The sequence below is a fragment of the Schistocerca americana genome, chromosome 1 (genome assembly GCF_021461395.2).
Source record: "Schistocerca americana isolate TAMUIC-IGC-003095 chromosome 1, iqSchAmer2.1, whole genome shotgun sequence".
Lineage (NCBI taxonomy): Eukaryota > Metazoa > Arthropoda > Insecta > Orthoptera > Acrididae > Schistocerca > Schistocerca americana.
Genome location: NC_060119.1, coordinates 1,256,110,283 through 1,256,131,474, shown reverse-complemented (window position 1 = coordinate 1,256,131,474; position 21,192 = coordinate 1,256,110,283). Strand labels below are relative to the sequence as shown.

Genomic DNA, 21,192 nt, shown 5'->3' with positions numbered 1-21,192 from the left:
GGCTTTCAAGGCAGAAGAAATAAGAAATCGGGAACAAAGCGGAGGGAAGAAAGGAAAAGACAACATGGGAAGATGTTGTATTGGAAAAATAGGAAGCAACAAAGAATATACATGTCTTGATTGTAATATTATTTCCATATGTGCGTTTCACTTGCTCATATCTTTAAGATATGAGGTCTTGTTTTGTTACAAGACAATATAGAGCAATATTTTCACCCAGCATTACACACTGATTGTAAAACATCTATTTCTAAGAAATCATGTGAGAAAATTTTAAAAATGCGGACTTACGTTATAATTCTGCTCTAATTCATTTGCTCTCTGTATGTCGTTTTATTTTAACTACCAACAAAAAATGAATAAAAGTTCTTATGACCTCCACGTGGACAGGATGTGAAGAACATCCCCCTCTCGGTCACTTCTTCCATTTATAAATCTCAGTGTCTGCTTGCGTGGCCATCCCATTTGGGGATGGTTAGCACGAAGGAGACGCAATCTTCACTGTAACGGGGACTTGCCCCCAAATGCAGCCTTCGACCAAAGCGAGTTGTAATTTAAGAGCGAGAATGACTTCTATTCAGAGCGCCCCACCGGTGGGATTTCATTGAGATGTCCCTCCTGTCGGCAGAAGCTGTCGATATTCTCGTCTGAAAAGCGTGAAAGCCCAGCCGCCAATCTGTTCAGGGCGGCCAGGAGTGCTCATTAGCGGTGGAGTGGGGGGGCGGGGGGGGGGGAGGAGGTGTAGGGAGGGGGAGAGGCGCCTATAGCCGCCACAGTGTCGGCTCAATCGATAGGCGCAGCACAAACAGCCCGCACTGCACGCTGCTGCCTGGTTATCACTGCCAGTAATCGCCCGCCGTGCGGCGAGGCCCCAGCCATTAACACGGGCTGCCCCAGACCAGCTGCTGCCGCTGCGGTCGAGTGCTAGAGTCGGGGGATCAGGGATGTATGTGGTCGAGGCTGTGTGGGTGTGTGTGTGTGTGTGTGTGTGCGCGCACCAGAGGGGAGGGTGGGAGAGGTGGGCTGTGACGATCTGCCACTGCGACCCGTGCACTCCACGTGCCCTATTGCGTAGCTACGCTACTGTGGTGTGTACTATTCCTCCGCTACGCTGTGACGCTGTGTACTATTGGCACAATCCAAGCTGACATGGCACGGTGGCTGATGGTAGCGACCGTAAAGGCATTTCCCATTTAGAGTTTCTCATACTAGCCAACGTGCCGAGTGTCAATTTGGATTGCACGAACAGTGTAGCAGCCGCGCAACTTAACCTGCGATACTGACTATGTTATTCATTGCGATAAAAAAGGGAAAACAGCAGAGCCGTAGTTTACATATATCATTTATAAAATGTAAAGTTACAACTTTCATCAGACCAAAGATAGGTCTGAACACCACGGTGCTTTATTTGGCTTGTATCCTATTTAATAATCACTTTCTGTCCGCCCCCGGTAGCTGAGTGGTTGCCGGCACGGTAACTCAGCGTGTTCGGTCAGAGGGATAGCTGCCCTCTGTAATAAAAGAAAACTGAGTTAATGGGTCAACGACGAACTGAAACGGGTGTCTTCCGACGTCCGCCCCTAGCAGATACAAGAAACGAAAACGAACAAAATGAGATTTAAAAAAAAAAAATAAATAAATAAAGAAACGTGGTCAGCGCGACAGACTGTCAATCCTAAGCGCCCGGGTTCGATTCCTGGATGGGTCGGAGATTTTCTCCGCTCAGGGACTGGGTGTTGTGTTGTCCTAATCATCATCGTTTAATCCCCATCGACGCGCAAGTCGCCGCAGTGGCGTCAAATAGAAAGACTTGCACCAGGCGAGCGGTCTCCCCGACAGGTGGCCCTCGTCACACGACATTTGTTTTTATCACTTTCTGAATATAACAGATGGACTAAATACAAATTTAGTTCCTAAAGAGACCCATATACTTAGAAAATAGCTTTCCTTGACAGTTATCTGAAATATTCCTCCATGACACTGACAAGCGGGACATTGAGTCAGCAATTAAATCACTAAAGGCTAAGGACTCTCATGGATATGACGGGGTATCTGGCAGAACACTGAAGTACTGTTCTGCATAAGTTAACCCAGTACTTGGACATATCTGTAACTTTTTCTTTCTGCTTGCCAGTGAAGCCACTGTATAAAGAAGGAGAAAGGGACAATTTTAGACCTGTTCCCATGCCATCGGTGTTTGCTAAAGTTATTGAAAAATCTGTATACACAAGGACATATGATCATATCAGTTCACATAATTTGTTGTAAATTGTACAGTTTGATCTCAGAAGTAATTCAACAACTGAAAATACTGTATTCACTTTTCTCTGTGAGGCTCTGGACGGATTACATAAAAGGTTGGGAGCTCTAGACATCTTTCTTGATTTACCTACGGCGTTAAATTGTGTTGATCACAAAATATTGCCACAGTAACTGGACCATTATAAAATAACGGGAGTACCTCACAATTGGTTTACCTCTTACTTTAACAACAGACAGTAGAAGGTCATTTTTTTGCAGTACAGAGAACGGCTACGAAGTTCAGACCCAATGGGGCACAGCTAAAGGGGGGGGGGGGGGAGGGAGTTGTAACCTCCTCCTCACTTATCGACCTTAATGACAGTGAAAAATTAAACCGCGTGTACCTAATGGAAATTTGGGAAAAGCAATCGTCACCGAAGTTAATCTGTCGGTAAAGAGGGAGGAAAGGGTTACATCTAAATGAAAGGAAAAATGCAAATGAAACTGGTGGAAATTAATTTTCAAATGGGGTAAAGTTAATAAAGAAAGTAAATGTGCGGCCGTTACGTCAACAATCAACTAGCGGTAATTAGATATTTGAGATTTGGGGGAAATTACGGTCGCCAGTCCTAAGGACAATTACTATATAAACTGAAAAAGAAAGGTTATTACACATATAATTAGCACTAGAAGCGTGGCAACTGAAGGTTGACACGTTTTGTGTGAAAACTGAATGTTTGTCTGAAGTAATAAATTTCGCTACACCCTGACTTAATTTAGCAAAAGAATTAATAAAACCGGAAAATTGAAAGTTAATTTAGTGACTGAAATTAATAGTGAACTTTGTTTCTGAAGCATATCGAAATTTAGTAAAATACAGTTAGTCTTGGGCTACCTCAACAATCATTTCAAAAGCTACTTGAATCTACGCAATTTAGAAATAAGAGATTTAACTTTGAACTTGAATTAAATGATTCCGAACAATTAACAATAGTAAAATTTAGTACGTACCAAGCTGAGCTGCAGTCACAGGTAAGCTAAAATATGCTAACAAAGCTCGCACTCTTAATTTGTGCTCGTGTAATCTAAATATTGTAGCCAGCTATGAATACTTTAACTGAACTTTGAAATTAAAGCAGTGAAATCGAATTATATTATTTTAATGCTGGCGTTTGAATTTCAACGACACTCGGGTTCATTTATGAAAAGGAAGGAACCCTGCTTGGCAATGCAATTGGGACAATGAGCAACAAAGGTTCATGCTACGTTGCTGTAATTTTGTGATTTGAACAGTTTGAAAAGCTGAGGTCTGCCATACAGTTCTGAAACTTTACGTGCTTTTAGTCTTCCTTGTTGGTTGATTGAAGGTTTGAAGTCGCCGATCGAGGAGGTGGCGACAGTCCCTCATTGTCGGCCGTCGCTGTTGCAGAAACTGGATGCTGGCGCGCCTTCTTCTCGACACGGTCACCAGGCGAAACGGGCTCTTGATGTGTGCCAGCTAATGCTTCCCGTCCGCGACACCGTGCTAGAAACTACCATAGCCAGTCGATCGCAATTACATGCTGCCAAACCCCGAAAGTCCGGCAACTTGCGGGAGCGTCACGCAACACCCCTGCTCAATCGCATTACTCCAACCAGACTCTCTCTCTCTCTGCCCGCGCTCCACGCGGCAGAGTTAACAGTACCAAAGATCCTACACACTTTCGTTCTTCACACGACCTATCGATGTATTCGTTCGATAGCATAGTTTTCCCTAGGCAAGGTTGGTTGGTTGGTTGGTTTGGGGAAGGAGACCAGACAGCGTGGTCATCGGTCTCATCGGATTAGGGAAGGAAGTCGGCCGTGCCCTTTCAGAGGAACCATCCCGGCATTTGCCTGGAGTGATTTAGGGAAATCACGGAAAACCTAAATCAGGATGGCCGGACCCGGGATTGAACCGTCGTCCTTCCGAATGCGAGTCCAGTGTCCAACCACTGCGCCACCTCGCTCGGTTTTCCCTAGGCAAGACCCAGCGTAAAAATACAAATAATATTTACAAAACAACCAATTATACATCGACATAAATGTATATATATATATATATATATATATATATATATATATATATACAAATATTAAAACAATTACAATATATAAAGACACAGAAATGTCATATCTTGAGGTAACAAAACAAGGAAAAAAAATTATAGTACAATAGATGGAAATACGAGGATATGCATTTCCGGCGTTACAGAGTGACCCCCAAGGATCGTTGCTGATGTCGCTACTATTTCTTATTTATATAAACGTTATTCCTTCTAGTATTACAGGTGATTCTAAAATATTTCTGTTCGCTGTTGACACCAGCTTGGTAGTGAAAGATGTTGTGTGCAATACTGACGCGATATCAAATAATGCAGTTCAAGATATAAGTTCGTAGCTCATAGATAATAAATTAATGCTAAATCACAATAACACTGCTTTTACAGTTTCTAACAACCAATTCCACAAAAAAAACTGACATTTAATGGGCCTATAATTAGTGATACTGAACAGTTCAAATTCCTGGACGTTCACATAGATAGTAAGCTATCATGTAAAGCCCACATTCAGGATCTTGTTCAAAAACTGAATCCTGCTTTGTATTAGAACAGTATCTGAAATAAGAGATAGGTCATCACGCAAAGTAGTCTAATTTGCTAATTTTCATTCGCTTGTGACATATGTTTTTATTTTTTGGGTACGTTTTATGATTCAAAAAGGGTGCCTCTGTGTCGTAAACGGGCGGCTCGCGTAATATGTGGTGTAAGTTCACGAACCTCTTGTCGACTCCTGTTCAGTAGCCTGGGAATTCGCACATTGGCCTCACAATATATATTTTCTTCACTGTCGTTTGTTGTTAAAAATACCATCTTATTCGCAAGAGTTAGCAGTTTCCACTCAGTTAATACCAGGTGGAAATCCAATCTACACTTGGAATGCACCTACGTTACCCTCGTGCAGAAAGGCGTGCAGTACTCTTCTGCATCCGTTTTCACCAAGTTGCCACAGCAATCCAAAAATCTCAGCAGTGATCTATTCTTCCGAGAAACTCCTCGAAAAATTAAAAAATAAGCCAATTTCTGTGTTACGTTGTTGATTATGTTATTTAAACTTAGGGCTTGCGTAGGACTCATACCGTTTCAATTTATCTATCGTTACTCCTCTGTTACAATTTCACGTACTGACTCATTCCATGATCATGGAGACTTGCTCCTCAACTTGGTGCTACGGAACATGACGCATAAAATACAGGGTGTTACAAAAAGGTACGGCCAAACATCCAGGAAACATTCCTCACATACAAAGAAAGAAAATATGTTATGTGGACATGTGTCCGGAAACGCTTACTTTCCATGTTAGAGCTCATTTTATTGCTTCTCTTCAAATCACATTAATCATGGAATGGAAACACACAGCAACAGAACGTACCAGCGTGACTTCAAACACTTTGTTACAGGAAATGTTCAAAATGTCCTCCGTTAGCGAGGATACATGCATCCACCCTCCGTCGCATGGAATCCCTGATGCACTGATGCAGCCCTGGAGATTGGCGTATTGTATCACAGCCGTCCACAATACGAGCACGAAGAGTCTCTACATTTGGTACCGGGGTTGCGTAGACAAGAGCTTTCAAATGCCCCCATAAATGAAAGTCAAGAGGATTGAGGTCAGGAGAGTGTGGAGGCCGTGGAATTGGTCCGCCTCTACCAATCCATCGGTCACCGAATCTGTTGTGGAGAAGCGTACGAACACTTCGACTGAAATGTGCAGGAGCTCCATCGTGCATGAACCACATGTTGTGTCGTACTTGTAAAGGCACATGTTCTAGCAGCACAGGTAGAGTATCCCGTATGAAATCATGATAACGTGCTCCATTGAGCGTAGGTGGAAGAACAAACTATAATGAGCTCTAACATGGAAATTAAGCGTTTGCGGACACATGTCCACATAACATCTTTTCTTTATTTGTGTGTGAGCAATGTTTCCTGAAAGTTTGGCCGTACCTTTTTGTAACACCCTGTATAAAACGTCGCACGCGGTACACTGTTCACCTCCTCCGTCCTCTGAAATGACTTAACCAGCCGGTCATAGAGGACTGACAATTCAGAGTGGACTCTAAACTAAAGTGCATCCTGGATGTCTTCACTTTAACTAATCATTGCTAGAGGTGAAATAAAGGGTCGGTTGACTTTATCGATACCTGTCGTCGGAATTCAACCCTGACTTAATGATGTATGAATTCATACATGTGCAAACAGTGGTTAATCCGGACACAGTCAATATTTATTTTATGTCTGTCTTTCGGAATGTAAGTTGTGGTGACACACTGATCTCTAGCTTAGCCCAAGGTCTAGGCAACGTTGAAAACTGGCAGATAGTGGGGCTAACGAATGTGACGTAATGAGAATAACTGCAATTCTTGTTGTGAAGCGTGTTTCCGCATATTGTATTTCGAACGTAAAAGAAACGAGAGTACAAGGAAAGATTTAGAAATACAGGGTGATTCAAAAAGAATACCACAACTTTAGGAATTTAAAACTCTGCAACGACAAAAGGCAGAGCTAAGCACTATCTGTCGGCGTATTAAGGGAGCTATAAAGTTTCATTTAGTTGTACATTTGTTCGCTTGAGGCGCTGTTGACTAGGGGCCAGCGTCAGTTGATGCTAAGATGGCGACCGCTCAACAGAAAGCTTTTTGTGTTATTGAGTACGGCAGAAGTGAATCGACGACAGTTGTTCAGCGTGCATTTCGAACGAAGTATGGTGTTAAACCTACTGACAGGTGGTGTATTGAACGTTGGTATAAACAGTTTACAGAGAATGGGTGTTTGTGCAAAGGGAAAAGTTCTGGACGGCCGAGAACGAGTGATGAAAACGTAGCACGCATCCAGCAAGCATTTGTTCAAAGCCCAGGAAAATCGACTCCACAATCAACTGTATGGAGAGTCCTACGAAAAAGGTTAGTTATGAAAACTTATCGTCTGAAATTGGTTCAAGCACTGTCTGTAGCTGATAAGATTAAAAGAATCGATTTCTGTGATTTTATCCTTGCTCAAATGGAAACAGATGAATCTTTCATTTCAAAGATTGTGTTTAGTGATGAAGCAACTTTCCACACTAACGGGAAAGTCAACCGTCACAATGTCTGTATATGGGGCACTGAGAATCCGCGGGAAACAACTCAGTATGAACGTGACTCGCCTAAGGTGAACTTTTCTGTGCCATTTCAGCCAATAAAGTTTTTGATCCCTTTTTCTTCGAAGGTGCTACTGTAACTGGACTACAGTATCTGTAGATGTTAGAGAACTGGCTGTTCCCTCAGCTCGAACAAGAAGCACAACAATTCATATTTCAGCAGGATGGAGCGCCACCACATTGGCACTTATGTGTCCGTAACTACCTGAACGTCAACTACCCGAGGCGATGGATTGGCCGCCAGGCACCCCGTGACAGAGCACTTCATCACTGCCTCCAAGAAGCCCTGATCTTACCCCTGCGATTTTTTCTTATGGGGGTATGTTAAGGATATGGTGTTTCGGCCACCTCTCCCAGCCACCATTGATGATTTGAAACGAGAAATAACAGCAGCTATCCAAACTGTTACGCCTGATATGCTACAGAGAGTGTGGAACGAGTTGGAGTATCGGGTTAATATTGCTCGAGTGTCTGGAGGGGGCCATATTGAACATCTCTGAACTTGTTTTTGAGTGAAAAAAAACTTTTTTAAATACTCTTTGTAATGATGTATAACAGAAGGTTATATTATGTTTCTTTCATTAAATACACATTTTTAAAGTTGTGGTATTCTTTTTGAATCACCCTGTACATAATGTAAACGAAAAAATAAAGCCAAACAAGACAAAATAAAACGAACATGTAGACCGTGGGGGGGGGGGGGGAGGAAGGAGAAATGTAAGAAGAAACGTACGAGAAATGTACTACCGTAATGGCCAATGTGCCTAAAATATGAAGTGAAGGAGAAGAAGAGGAAGATGCTATAAATGACATAACAAATCGATCCCTGAACCTTTTGCACTTGGACCCTGACATTTGCTCATTGACCTACCCATCTAACTTATTGCGGAAAAAGCTATTTTTTCTGTAAATTGCATTTGGAGGACATAGTGGTGGTATGATGTATACGTTTCAAAACAGCTACCAACCAGTAAACTGATAACACTTTTAAAATGTTTAATTATTTTTTGTAGTTACTAGTCCCCAACATTTCGTTAGCCCCAAGATAGTTGCACTAAATTACCAATGCAGTTATCTGATGGTGAACAAAATGAATTAGTAACGACAGAAAACAAATAAACGTTTTAAAACGTATGTTTTCAATCTAGTGGTTCATGACCGTTTTAAAGCACATTATAGCACGTAATAACTTTCTGAGATATTCACATCATAAAAAACAAAACTGAGATACAGAAAAGGTGGAAATAATATTATTCGTAATAGGTTCAGCTTAAAGTGTTTCATAACCTATACCACATCGGTTTCCCTTGTTCATACACTAATGGCCCATTCACTCATTCCGTTTAACTTCAGCATCTAAAATGAACTTATCTATTTATTTATAGTCGTTTGACCAAGACCTGCCCTTGCGTTTTTATTCCAGGTCGTTTAACACACAAGGTAGCAGTGTATAATTATCTATTGTTGTACATGTTACAATAATTAAGTTGTTTTCAGCAAACCACAGTATAACTTAATGTGTACGATGTAATGAAATGAAATTCGAATAAACACTGCAACAACTGCCAGAAAACTAAACCGTAGTTATGTACTAATATTTTGTTTTTGTTCTAAACACGTTGAAGGTTTGACGGCTGTTTCAGAAAGAGCACTAGAATCTTCGTAAATCGTATAGATCCGTCAACTGTAACACTTAAATCTTGATAGCAGCAGTAACCGATCTAACAACTGCGGCAAACATTTCTTGTCTTATATAACCGTTGCCGACAGCAGCGCCGTAGTCTCTCTGTTTACATGTCTCTGTATTTGAATACTCACGCCAATACCAGTATCTTTGGCGCTTCAGTGAAGTTCATAATATGCTTTACGTGTTCCGTTGAAATAGAAACTCAGTGGTTTGATATTTTAGGATAAATCGTACAATTCCTAATTCTAAAATTTTACTGTTCATTTGCTTGCATTCGTTTGAATTTTTTACACCATACATGTTACACAAAGACGTAACTAGAGGGTAGCTTAAATAAAAGTGAGCCGGACGAATGGATACCACTGGACGTCCATGTACGCATGTAACCACACCCCAACTGAATGCAGGAACTGACCATACAACCGGACCGTGGAGCACATTTACACAATCTTCACACCTGACAGAGTTGTTAGAAGAGGACCCTCTCCTGGTGGCCTTAGCTGGCCACCCAGATCACCTGATCTGTCAGTGTGTGACTGCTTTATGTAGGGAGCCCTCAAGTCTAAGGTGTATCGCAACAACCCTTCAAGAACTACAGCAGAATGTTTGGGGTGAGATTTCACCAGTTCCAGAAGGTCAGCTTCGATCCACTTTCAGCAACTTCCTGGACAGGGCCCAAAAGTGCCAAGAGATGAATGGAGGTCACTTTCAATACCTGCTGTAATCAGGTTAGAACTGTATTTCCTTTCCTGTGCTGTGTTTCTTCGTACCCTGCAACTCTGTTCTTCAGGCCAGTTTAAATTGCCCCACCCTGTATTTGGAATACCCTTTAAAATAATAAAATTGTCTTTTATAATTCAAATTTTATATCTTTTGTGGCTTGACACCTCACAACTCGCAGCTCCTCACTAACTACAGTATTTGAACTTCCTTGAGATCTTTACAATAGATATGCCTTGCATCTGCTAATCTTAGAGCTAGATTTACGTGATAATTGCCCCTTAAGTCGCTCCACACTGAAACAATGTTCTAGCCAAGTGATGACTGACTACCGTCACTAATCACTCAGTGAAACATCGGATACATTCGACTATTTACATAAGTAACACTGCAGTCCCCCATGTTTACAGCGAGACAGTAATCTTTGCCCCAGGCGCTGTTCTCCTGCCAGGGCCTGCGCATTTCGCAGCGAGTTGTCACCGCCGTCACCTGCACGGTAGAAGCCGTTCCGCAGCGGCGCCTGCGTGGGCCAGGCTGTACCACCGTGTCCGCGTGTTGCAGGGTCCTCCGCCTCGCAGCAGCAGCAGCAGCTGAGCCTGCAGGAGGAGACGCGCGCCGAGGTGGAGCGTCTGACGGCGCAGATCAGAGACCTGCGGCGCCGCCTGCTCGCCCTCACCGGTCAGTAACAACACCGCACCACCTGCTGGCGCTGTCTAGTATCAAATCAGCTGGCGCTCACTACACAGTACTCACACCTGCTCTCTCGTGTCTAGTGTCGACTGTGCTCACCTTAGAAGATGCCCGTTACTTTGTCTCTTTTCATATTTACTTGACGTATTAATGTTACCTGCTGTCTAATTACTGACTGATTCTGAAATGAGATTTTCTTAAAATGTGGATACGTCTTTTTCCTTGTGCCGTGGACTTGGTGAAGCTCTATGAGTGTTATCTTTAACAGGCAATACCTCGCTATTTGCAAGTTCCACTGAAGTCTTTTTCCTGTTGACCTCGTTTCACACCTCTGTGCCGCCACTCTCGAGTCAAATTCTTCCCTGAGTGGTTTTTTTTCGTACTAGAGTTATTGCAGGTGCAATTTTATCCTGGAGTATACCACTGTCAAGTTGTTGTTGTTGTTGTTGTCTTCAGTCCTGAGACTGGTTTGATGCAGCTCTCCATGCTACTCTAACCCGTGCAAGCTTCTTCATCTCCCAGTACCTACTGCAACCTACATCCTACTGAATCTGCTTAGTGTATTCATCTCTTGGTCTCCCTCTACGATTTTTACCCTCCACGCTGCCCTCCAGTACTAAATTGGTGATCCCTTGTTGCCTCAGAACATGTCCTACCAACCGATCCCTTCTTCTAGTCAAGTTGTGCCACAAGCTCCTCTTCTCCCCAATTCTATTCATACCTCCTCATTAGTTACGTGATCTACCCATCTAATCTTCACCATTCTTCTGTAACACCACATTTCGAAAGCTTCTATTCTCTTCTTATCCAAACTATTTATCGTTCATGTTTCACTTCCACACATGGCTACACTCCATACAAATACTTTCAGAAACGACTTCCTGACACTTAAATCTATACTCGATGTTAACAAATTTCTCTTCTTCATAAAACGCTTTCCTTGCCATTGCCAGTCTACATTTTATATCCTCTCTACTTCGACCATCATCAGTTATTTTGCTCCCCAAATAGCAAAACTGCTTTACTACTTTAAGTGTCTCATTTCCTAATCTAATTCCCTCAGCATCACCCGATTTAATTCGACTACATTCCATTACCCTCATTTTGCTTTTGTTGATGTTCATCTTATATCCTCCTTTCAAGACACTGTCCATTTCGTTCAACTGCTCTTCCAAGTCATTTGCTGTCTCTGACACAATTACAATGTCATCGGCGAACCTTAAAGTATTTATTTCTGCTCCATGGATTTTAATACCTACTCCGAACTTTTCTTTCGTTTGCTTTACTGCTTGCTCAATATACAGATTGAATAGCATCGGGGACAGGCTACAAACCTGTCTCACTCCCTTCCCAACCACTGCTTCCCTTTCATGTCCCTCGACTCTTGTAACTGTCATCCGCTTTCTGTACAAATTGTAAATAGCCTTTCGCTCCCTGTATTTTTCCGTTGCCACTTTCAGAATTTGAAACAGAGTATTCCAGTCAACATTTTCAAAAGCTTTCTCTAAATCTACAAATGCTAGAAACGTAGGTTTGGCTTTTCTTAATCTAGCTTCTAAGATAAGTCGTAGGGTCAGTATTCCCTCACGTGAGGTAACGGGCAAGTTGTGGCGCCCTGAAAATATTCCAAGTTCGGAGTTGCCGTGGGCCTCCCGGCGAGCCGCGGCTCGTCGGCGGCCATGTGGTGCCTGACGTTAGCCGAGGTCCAGGCCGACAGCGTGGCTGGGAATTCCGTTGCTGACGCTGTGCCGATGAAGGAGACATGCCGGGAGTGGCGGACTTTGTGAAACCATAATGGCAGACATTTCACAGTTCGTATAGAAATTAATAGAAGCCAGATGAATCACGATACTTCAAAAAGAAACATGTGCATTACCATTATTTGCATGATTCTGATGGTGTAATCAGATTTTCAATGTCTTTATTAGTTTAAAGTTTAGTAACTGACTGCATATTATACAAGTAACACCCAGAACGAATTTCCAAAATCTAAACGGTGCATTCGATTTTGTCGATCGACGTGTCTTTAAAAAGCTATTAGTGTAAACCTTAAATTGGTATAAATTACAGACATCTAACTTGAATAATACATGAGATATTGAAGGTCAAAGTGGCCGATTACTATCGATCGCATCACGCCATAAGTACTCCACAGTTACACCAAAAAGCGGTAGCAGCATGGTTACAAAAATATTTATTCATCTATGTCTTTGTTTCTATCCACAGACATGACACCACTCCAGACAAGGCTCGCCAAACTCAGAGCAAGATATGGATCCCATATTCTCCACAAAAGACCCGACATGGAAGACATACTGACAAACAAACCACCAACGACACGACGACCAAAATTTAAATACATCTATCCAGCGCGTTCAGTAGCTCAAAACACCTCCAAAATATTCCCCGACCTAGCACCAACAATGACACAACTGACTCATCCTGAAACAACCCCATCTCACCTAGACGAAAGACCATAACAATAGCCCATGATATGAAGTATAACGCACCAAAACCCATACCCAAAACACCGAAACGGCTCCACACCGGAGAAAACACACATGTATCATACAGAAAAACACAACATCAACACACACAAAACATGACAAAAGAGAACAAAAACAGTCATAGACTAAGGAAAATATTGTAATACCCAACACCGAGTACTGTAGTAACAGGAAAGGAAAACCTGTAACGCAGAAGTAAGCGAAAACACAAAAGTACAAACACCACAACACACAACACTCCTGCACAAGATAGCAGGAAAAAAAATGTAAACCATTACTCAATGATACATCACTTACCTATTTTTATTTATATTTCAATTATCTTAATTTATAATGTTACCAATCACTTATTTATATGTTAATGAACCAAAAAAAACAATATTATGTACAGCACGTATTCAAAAATATAAGTTATGCACAATAAATAAAATAAAGATGTAAACGTCTGGCTGATGAAGGGCACTGAGATAAGCCTTAAAACAGCCCGTCTTCTCCCCTCAGGATAAGGAAAGAAACGTGCTACAAAAAAATAAAAAAATAAAAAAATTTTTTTCAATCCTATATATACTATTCTGGAAGAAATTGGTCAATTGTTTACTGTGTTTTAGAAAGCACAGAGACATTAGGCTACTGGCTTACCGCTGTTCTATTCCTTTGATATATGTTTACTCAATTTGTTTGTGTATTTAATAATGTGTGTTAGAGCGTGTTTATGGTCCAGCCGTAGGAATATTTATTTAATTTCAAGTTATTTAAAAGTAAATCCAGTACTGCGAATATGTTTCAAAATGTTTATGAGTGTGCGTTGGCTTGGAGACATGACGGGAGCGCTATCGCCAATCATAGCGCTCATTACTAAGGGAAGTGACTGCCGAAGTAAATGAAGGGGGAGTTCTGAACAGGGACAGTCGCACAGGACACGGAGAGAGTCCTGGACAGTAAGGCGCAATGCAAACACAGTCGCGGGAAAGTCTCGGAGAGTGGAGGAGTTTTGCGCGTGGTAGCGCCGACTTGTGCTCTTATGCGATTTTCGTGGCTTTTGCAGTGAAGACGTAGTATGTGTTTAGAAGTGAATATCTCGCGAGCTATGTTGTTGTTCATAACCAATTACGTGAAGTAGGAATCTATTGTTTCCCTGTTATTCAACTTATATTTTATGTAATTGCTGGACCATAGATACCAATAAGTGTTTTGTAGTAAGATACGCCATTCTTATACGTACATCTACTATCGTACTAATCATTTAAAGTCTTTAAGGATAGCACCTGCAGATTTTATTTAATTGCAATTTTTCATTTATAAAGTTCTATGTAACACTCAAAATTCGCAATTGCCGAGTGATGGGAACCCTCGACCATTCGATTCATGTGTATATTCATATCGTATACTGTAGACTCACCAGTATTTGGCCTGTAATGCGGCAACTACTTATCCCAGCGCCTAAACAACGAAACCAGCCAAAACTTTTAATATTTCAACTCTGAGTCAGAGGGTACTTACTTGAGGGCCACATCATTTCATTATTATTTGAAAACCCGCAACTGGGCCGCACCATCACACCAAATCATCATTTATTATTTGGAAAGCCCGCATTGTGCCATGGACTTGGTGAAGCCCTATTGATTGTTATCTTGAACAGGCAATACCCCGCTATTTGCAAGTTCCACTGAAGGTTTTTTTTCCTGTGGTCCTCGTTTCACACCTCTATGTTGTCACTCTCGAGTCAAACCCTTCCCTGAGTCGATTTTTTTTTCATACTAGAATTATTGCAGGTGCAATTTTATCCTGGTGTATACTACTCACTCTCTATGCCATATAGGTAAATTCTGATTTACGCTTCATTTTAGTTCTCATCTATCAGCCGTGCAAGTCCTTGGTATGCAACATTCCTCGTTGGTACATGTACTAAATAGAGTCAAAGTTCTCTTCACCCCGAAGAAATCAGGCTGGGACAGCTTCTCCACTCACTCATTCTTCAATGCTTTATTTTTTCCCAGGGACGGATGATATTGTGTTAATAGCTCTAGTATTCTGCAGTCTGGCTGTTCAGGAAACGTTCCACCTCGAGTATTATATCCTCGTTCTGGTAAAGGCTTTGCCCGCATCTCGTGGTCGTGCGGTAGCGTTCTCGCTTCCCACGCCCGGGTTCCCGGGTTCCCGGGTTCGATTCCCGGCGGGGTCAGGGATTTTCTCTGCCTCGTGATGGCTGGGTGTTGTGTGCTGTCCTTAGGTTAGTTAGGTTTAAGTAGTTCTAAGTTCTAGGGGACTGATGACCATAGCTGTTAAGTCCCATAGTGCTCAGAGCCATTTGAACCATTTTTTGTTAAAGGCTTTCGTGCAACACTTTTTTTCATCTGAGGAAAGGAGAAGAGGGCACCGACTGCCACGGAGGGACGAGGCAAAATTTGATACCCCGAGACACTAGTACGTGTGAATCCTGTGCAGAATGAGCTGCAGCATTGTCGTGGAGTGAAAACACAACCTTGGACAGCTTCCCACAATGCTTGGTCTTCACAGTAATCTCGTTGAGAGATTGCTATAGAATGCTCCGGTGACTATTTGCCCCTCATAGCTACACTACTGGTCATTAAAATTACTACACCAACAAGAAATGCAGATGATAAACGGGTATTCATTGGAAAAATATATTACGCTACAACTGACATGTGATTACATTTTCACGCAATTTGGGTGCATAGATCCTGATAAATCAGTACCCAGAACAACCACCTCTGTCCGTAATAACGACCTTGATACGCCTGGGCATTGAGTCAAACAGAGCTTGGGTGGCGTGTACAGGTACAGCTGCCCATGCAGCTTCAACAAGATACCACAGTTCATCAACAGCAGTGACTGGCGTACTGTGACGAGGCAGTTGCTCGGCCACCATTGACCAGACGTTTTCAATTGGTGAGAGGTATGGAGAATGTGCTGGCCAGGGCAGCAGTCGAATATTTTCTGTATCCAGAAAGGCCCGTACAGGACCTGCAACATGCGGTCGTGCATTATCCTGCTGAAATGTAGGGTTTCGTAGGGATCGAAAGAAGGGTATAGCCACGGGTCGTAATAAATCTGAAATGTAACGTCCACTGTTCAAAGTGCCCTCAATGCGAACAAGAGGTGACCGAGACGTGCAACCAATGGCACCCCCTACCATCACGCCGGATGATACGCCAGTATGGCGATGACGAATACACGCTTCCAGTGTGCGTTCACCGCGATGTCGCCAAACACGGATGCGACCATTATGATGCTGTAAACAGAACCTGTATTCATCCGAAAAAAATACGTTTTGGCATTCGTGCACCCACGTTCGTCGTTGAGTACACCATCACAGGCGCTCCTGTCTGTGATGCAGCGTCAAGGGTAATCGCAGCCATGGTCTCCGAGCTGATAGTCCATGCTGCTGCAAACGTCGTCGAACTGTTCGTGCAGATGGTTGTTGCCCTGCAAACGTCCCCATCTGTTGACTCAGGGATCGAGACGTGGCTCCACGATCCGTTACAGCCATGCGAATAAGATGCCTGTCATCTCGACTGCTAGTGATACGAGGCCGTTCGGATCCAGCACGGCGTTCCGTATTACCCTCCTGAACCCACGGATTCCATATTCTGCTAACAGTCCTTGGATCTCGACCAACGCGAGCAGCAGTGTCGCGATACGATAAACCGCAATCGCGATAGGGTACGTGATGGTACGCATTTCTTCTCCTTACACGAGGCATCACAACAACGTTTCACCACGCAACGCCGGTCAACTGCTGTTTGTGTATGAGAAATCGGTTGGAAACTTTCCTCATGTGAGCACGTTGTAGGTGTCGCCACCGGCGCCAACCTTGTGTGAATGCTCTGAAAAGCTAATCAATTGCATATCACAGAATCTTCGTCCTGTCGGTTAAATTTCGCGTCTGTAGAACGTCATCATCGTGGTGTAGCAATTTTAATGGCCAGTAGTGTATAAACTGTATCACCAGAGAAGATTGAAAAACAGCATCTTGCCCGATGATGGTTGTATCTTCTTCGTCTTTGTCGGCGGTGGTCAGTGCCCGTGTTACAACTGTTCGCTTTGCTCCTTCGTCTTAGGGTCACAGCAATACACTCAGCACTCGTCCAAGGCGGTCAGGCGGGTCAAAACATCAATCGTGTTAGCTGAGATTGCCACTACCGGCTCGGTACGGCTGGCTTTCTGAATGTGTGTGAGCACTCGCAGAACCAGTGGGCGGCGACCCTCGTCTTGTTCAAAATGTCGCGCCAGACGCTGAAATCTGATCCAGGAACAGTTTTCACTTTCTTCACTGCCGCCTACAATGTATTGCGCCGGTCTACGATCACCAGAGCCGCCACTTCTGTTGCGATTTCCGATTCTTCATAAAGAGATGGTCCGTAACTTCGCCGGCCTCTGTGACCGAGCCGTTCTAGGCGCTTCAGTCCAGAACCACGCAGCTACTACGGCCGCAGCTTCAAATACTGCCTCGGGCATGGATGTGTGTGATGTCCTTAGGTTAGTTAGGTTTACGTAGATCTACGTCTAGGGGACTGATGACCTCAGATGTTAAGTGCCATAGTGCTTAGAGCCGTAAGTTAGTTCATCGTCTTTCAGACTTGTTTGACGGCGCTGGAGGCTTTTGTGAGAACCAACCAATGGGTCATACTATGGTTCGTTTGGTGCAGACTTTCACCAGCATAGCATGGATTGCCACAGCTTTGTTCTCATTCTAATAAACGAAACGAATTACCCAACTATACTCCATCAATCGGGTGCGGCATTTTGCTTCAGCACCTTTAGCGACGTGCAACGGTACTGCGGTGCAGTCATTTCAATTTCCGCCAGGACTGCAGCGATGCACCTACAAACTCAAATAACATGAATTACTTAGCTTTATTATTTCTAGGTGACAGTTAAAACTTTATCTTTACCCATCGTAGTAGTCTTATGTAGCACAGATGAATCGTGTGTTACCGTTTGTTTTACTTGTTATTGACCTTTCGTGGCCCTTCCCTCCATATCTCTACGCATTGTTACTCTTAAACTGTTGCAAGACACGGAAAACTCCTGTTGCGAAACATTAATCCTGTAGTCAGAACGGTACGTTACTTTTCGTGAAGTAGCACCACTTGTCCTATCTCTGCAATAAGAGTTAATTGCCAGTACATGGTCCAGCCTGATATTTCATCAAGGTCTGGGTAGATATTACTGCCATTCATAAGTTAAAACCGAACTCCACTGGCAAAATTTCGGAGTCGCTAGGAGATATTTTCTGAGTACTTTGGTATGAAAAACGCGTCGTCCCCGCTGGCTCGTTACAAATTAACTGAATTGCGTTTCATTTTCCACTCCATTCATCTTTGTATCTCTACTGCACTGAAAATATCTGCACACCGTTTTAAATGTCGGTGGCATCCGCCGAGTGTCTTGTTCGTAAACATACTTGATCCATTCGCTGACTCCACTTGGTGTTGATAGCAGTAACGTCGCTCGATTCCGTGTCTGCTTAGTTTTTCCGGCCGTTCCACCTGTACGTTGACAGCGAAGCACAGCAGTACGAATAGTGTTAGTGATTAAGAGTTGGCCAATATACGCCTCGTGTATTGGGTCACTGAATGGAATGGAAAACCTGCACAGCGGCGCTATGCTGAGCACTTCCCACAGCGACGGCAAATCCCGTCACCGCACTTTTCCATCTGAACACGGGGGCCTGCGAATCTACGAGAAACCAGATTACTCCACGTTACAGACCTTACTATTATAGCTAAAGTATTTTCACTGAAAAAAAGGTGAAACCGCGCGACCGCTACGGTCGCAGGTTCGAATCCTGCCTTGGGCATGGATGTGTGGGATGTCCTTAGGTTGGTTAGGTTTAAGTAGTTCTAAGTTCTAGGGGACTGATGACCTCAGAAGTTAAGTCCCACAGTGTTCAGAGCCATTTGAACCATTTTTGAAAAAAAAAGTAACTGGGACAGCGAATTGAAGTAATCATAATTACGCTATTAGTCTGTAACGAGCCACCGGTGACCACAGGCCCCTTGTACCACAACTCTCAGAAAACGTCCCTGGACGAATTTACTCGTAGCATCACATGCGAAAAGCTTAAGTTACCGACTATTGCCATCTGCTAAGTGACTAATGTCTACCGTGATCAGCAACTAGTACACTACTGGCCATTAAAATTGCTACACCACGAAGATGACGTGTTACAGATGCGAAATTTAGCCGACAGGAAGAATATGCTGTGATATGCAAATGATTAGCTTTTCAGAGCATTCACACAAGGTTGGCGCCGGTGGCGACGCCTACAACGTGCTGACATGAGGAAAGTTTCCAACCGATTTCTCATACACAAACAGCAGTTGACCGGCGTTGCCTGGTGAAACGTTGCTGTTATGCCTCGTGTAAGGAGGAGAAATGCGTACCATCACGTTTCCGACTTTGATAAAGGTCGGATTGTACTTCGAACAGTGGACGTTACACTTCAGATGTGTTACGACCCGTGGCTCTACCCTTCATTCGATCCCTGCGAAACCCTACATTTCAGCAGGATAATGCACGACCGCATGTTGCAGGTCCTGTACGGGCCTTTCAGGATACAGAAAATGTTCGACTGCTGCCCTGGCCAGCACATTCTCCAGTTCTCTCACCAATTGAAAACGTCTGATCAATGGTGGCCGAGCAACTGGCTCGTCACAATACGCCAGTCACCATAAGTATGAAACAAATTGGAGAAGAACACTTTCTAAGGCGGCTTTGTTAGTGATTTGGTTTTCAATGACACAGAGTTCGAAAGTGATCAATCAGAGTTTTTAAGAAATTCTGAAATGTGTTTCTTTTTATTTCATGTATTTCCTCGTAAATAGAATTCTAACTTTTGAAATGTGTTACTACAGAAGAATGTTGAAGATTAAATTGGTGGATCAGATAACTATACCTATGAAGATGCAAAGCTAGTTCTTTTTGCCGATGATACAAGTACAGTAATCACATCCAAAAAACAACAATTAGCTGAGTAAATTGTAAATAATATCTTTAAGAAAATTATCGAATGGTTCTCTGCAAATGGACACTCACTAAATTTCGAGAAAACACAGTAAATACAGTTCTGTACAATAAATGGCACAACACCATTGATAAATATAGACTTTGAACAGAAGTCTGTTGCTAAGGCAGAATATTCAAAATTTCTGGGTGTGTGCATTGATGAGAAATTGAATTGGAAGATACACATTGATGATCTCCAGAAACGGTTAGGTTCAGCTACTTATGCTATCAGAGTTATTGCAAATTTTGTTGATAAAAATATAAGTAAATTACCCTACTATGCCTATTTTCATTCATTGCTTTCATATGCCATAATGTTTTGGGGTAACTCATTAAAATAAAAGTATACATTGCACAATGGTGTGTAATCAGAATAACAGCTGGAGCCCACCCAAGATCACCTTGCAGATATTTATTTGAGGAGCTTGGGATAGTCAGAGTACCTCCGCAATACATCTTCTGTAGTTACTTATGAAATTTGTTATTAATAACCCACCCACAGTGAAGTGCATAGCTACAACGCTAAAATGCAGGATGATCTTCACTATTCTGGGTTAAACTTGACTTTGGAACAGAAAGCGGTGCATTATGCTGCCACTAAAATCTTCGGTCATTTGCCAAATAGCATTAAAAATCTGACAGAGCCAACCGACATTTCAAAACAAATTAAAAGCATATCCGAATGACAACTGTTTCTATTCAATATATGAATTTTTAGGTATGAACTAGTAACTAAAAAAAATTGGGCAATGAAAACTTATGTTAAACTAACACGTGCCATATCATTACGAAATGCCCTATTCATGATACATGGAACAAGTATTAATATAATGTAATATAGTACAGATGTGCTGAGCAGATTTTGTGGCATAGCTTGACTAAACAAGGGCTACATAGATTGGTCACAGCCTCAGACATCACACAATAGTCTGTAATGGGTCAATTCAATGAGTTTCATCAAAGCTTGCCGTACTTGGCGTCCTAGCATGCTAACAGTTTTCATTTCGCTTCACTCGGAAAGGGACGAGCTGATTTGTTTGAATATTCATCTATGCAAACCTCGCTGGTTTTCTATTCTCTCCTATAACATCTGCGAAT

General features: G+C 42.7%; 1 protein-coding gene across 1 annotated transcript in view; it reads left to right on the top strand.

Moving 5' to 3' along the window:
- Positions 1–9,840: 9,840 nt before the first annotated feature.
- LOC124598775 (chondroitin sulfate N-acetylgalactosaminyltransferase 2-like) overlaps positions 9,841–21,192 on the top strand; it is a 248,441-nt gene continuing 237,089 nt past the window's right edge. Inside the window, exons 1-2 of the mRNA XM_047136025.1 lie at positions 9,841–9,865; positions 10,427–10,543. Coding sequence (XP_046991981.1) covers positions 9,841–9,865; positions 10,427–10,543 — 142 coding nt within the window. The remainder of the gene's footprint in view (positions 9,866–10,426; positions 10,544–21,192) is intronic.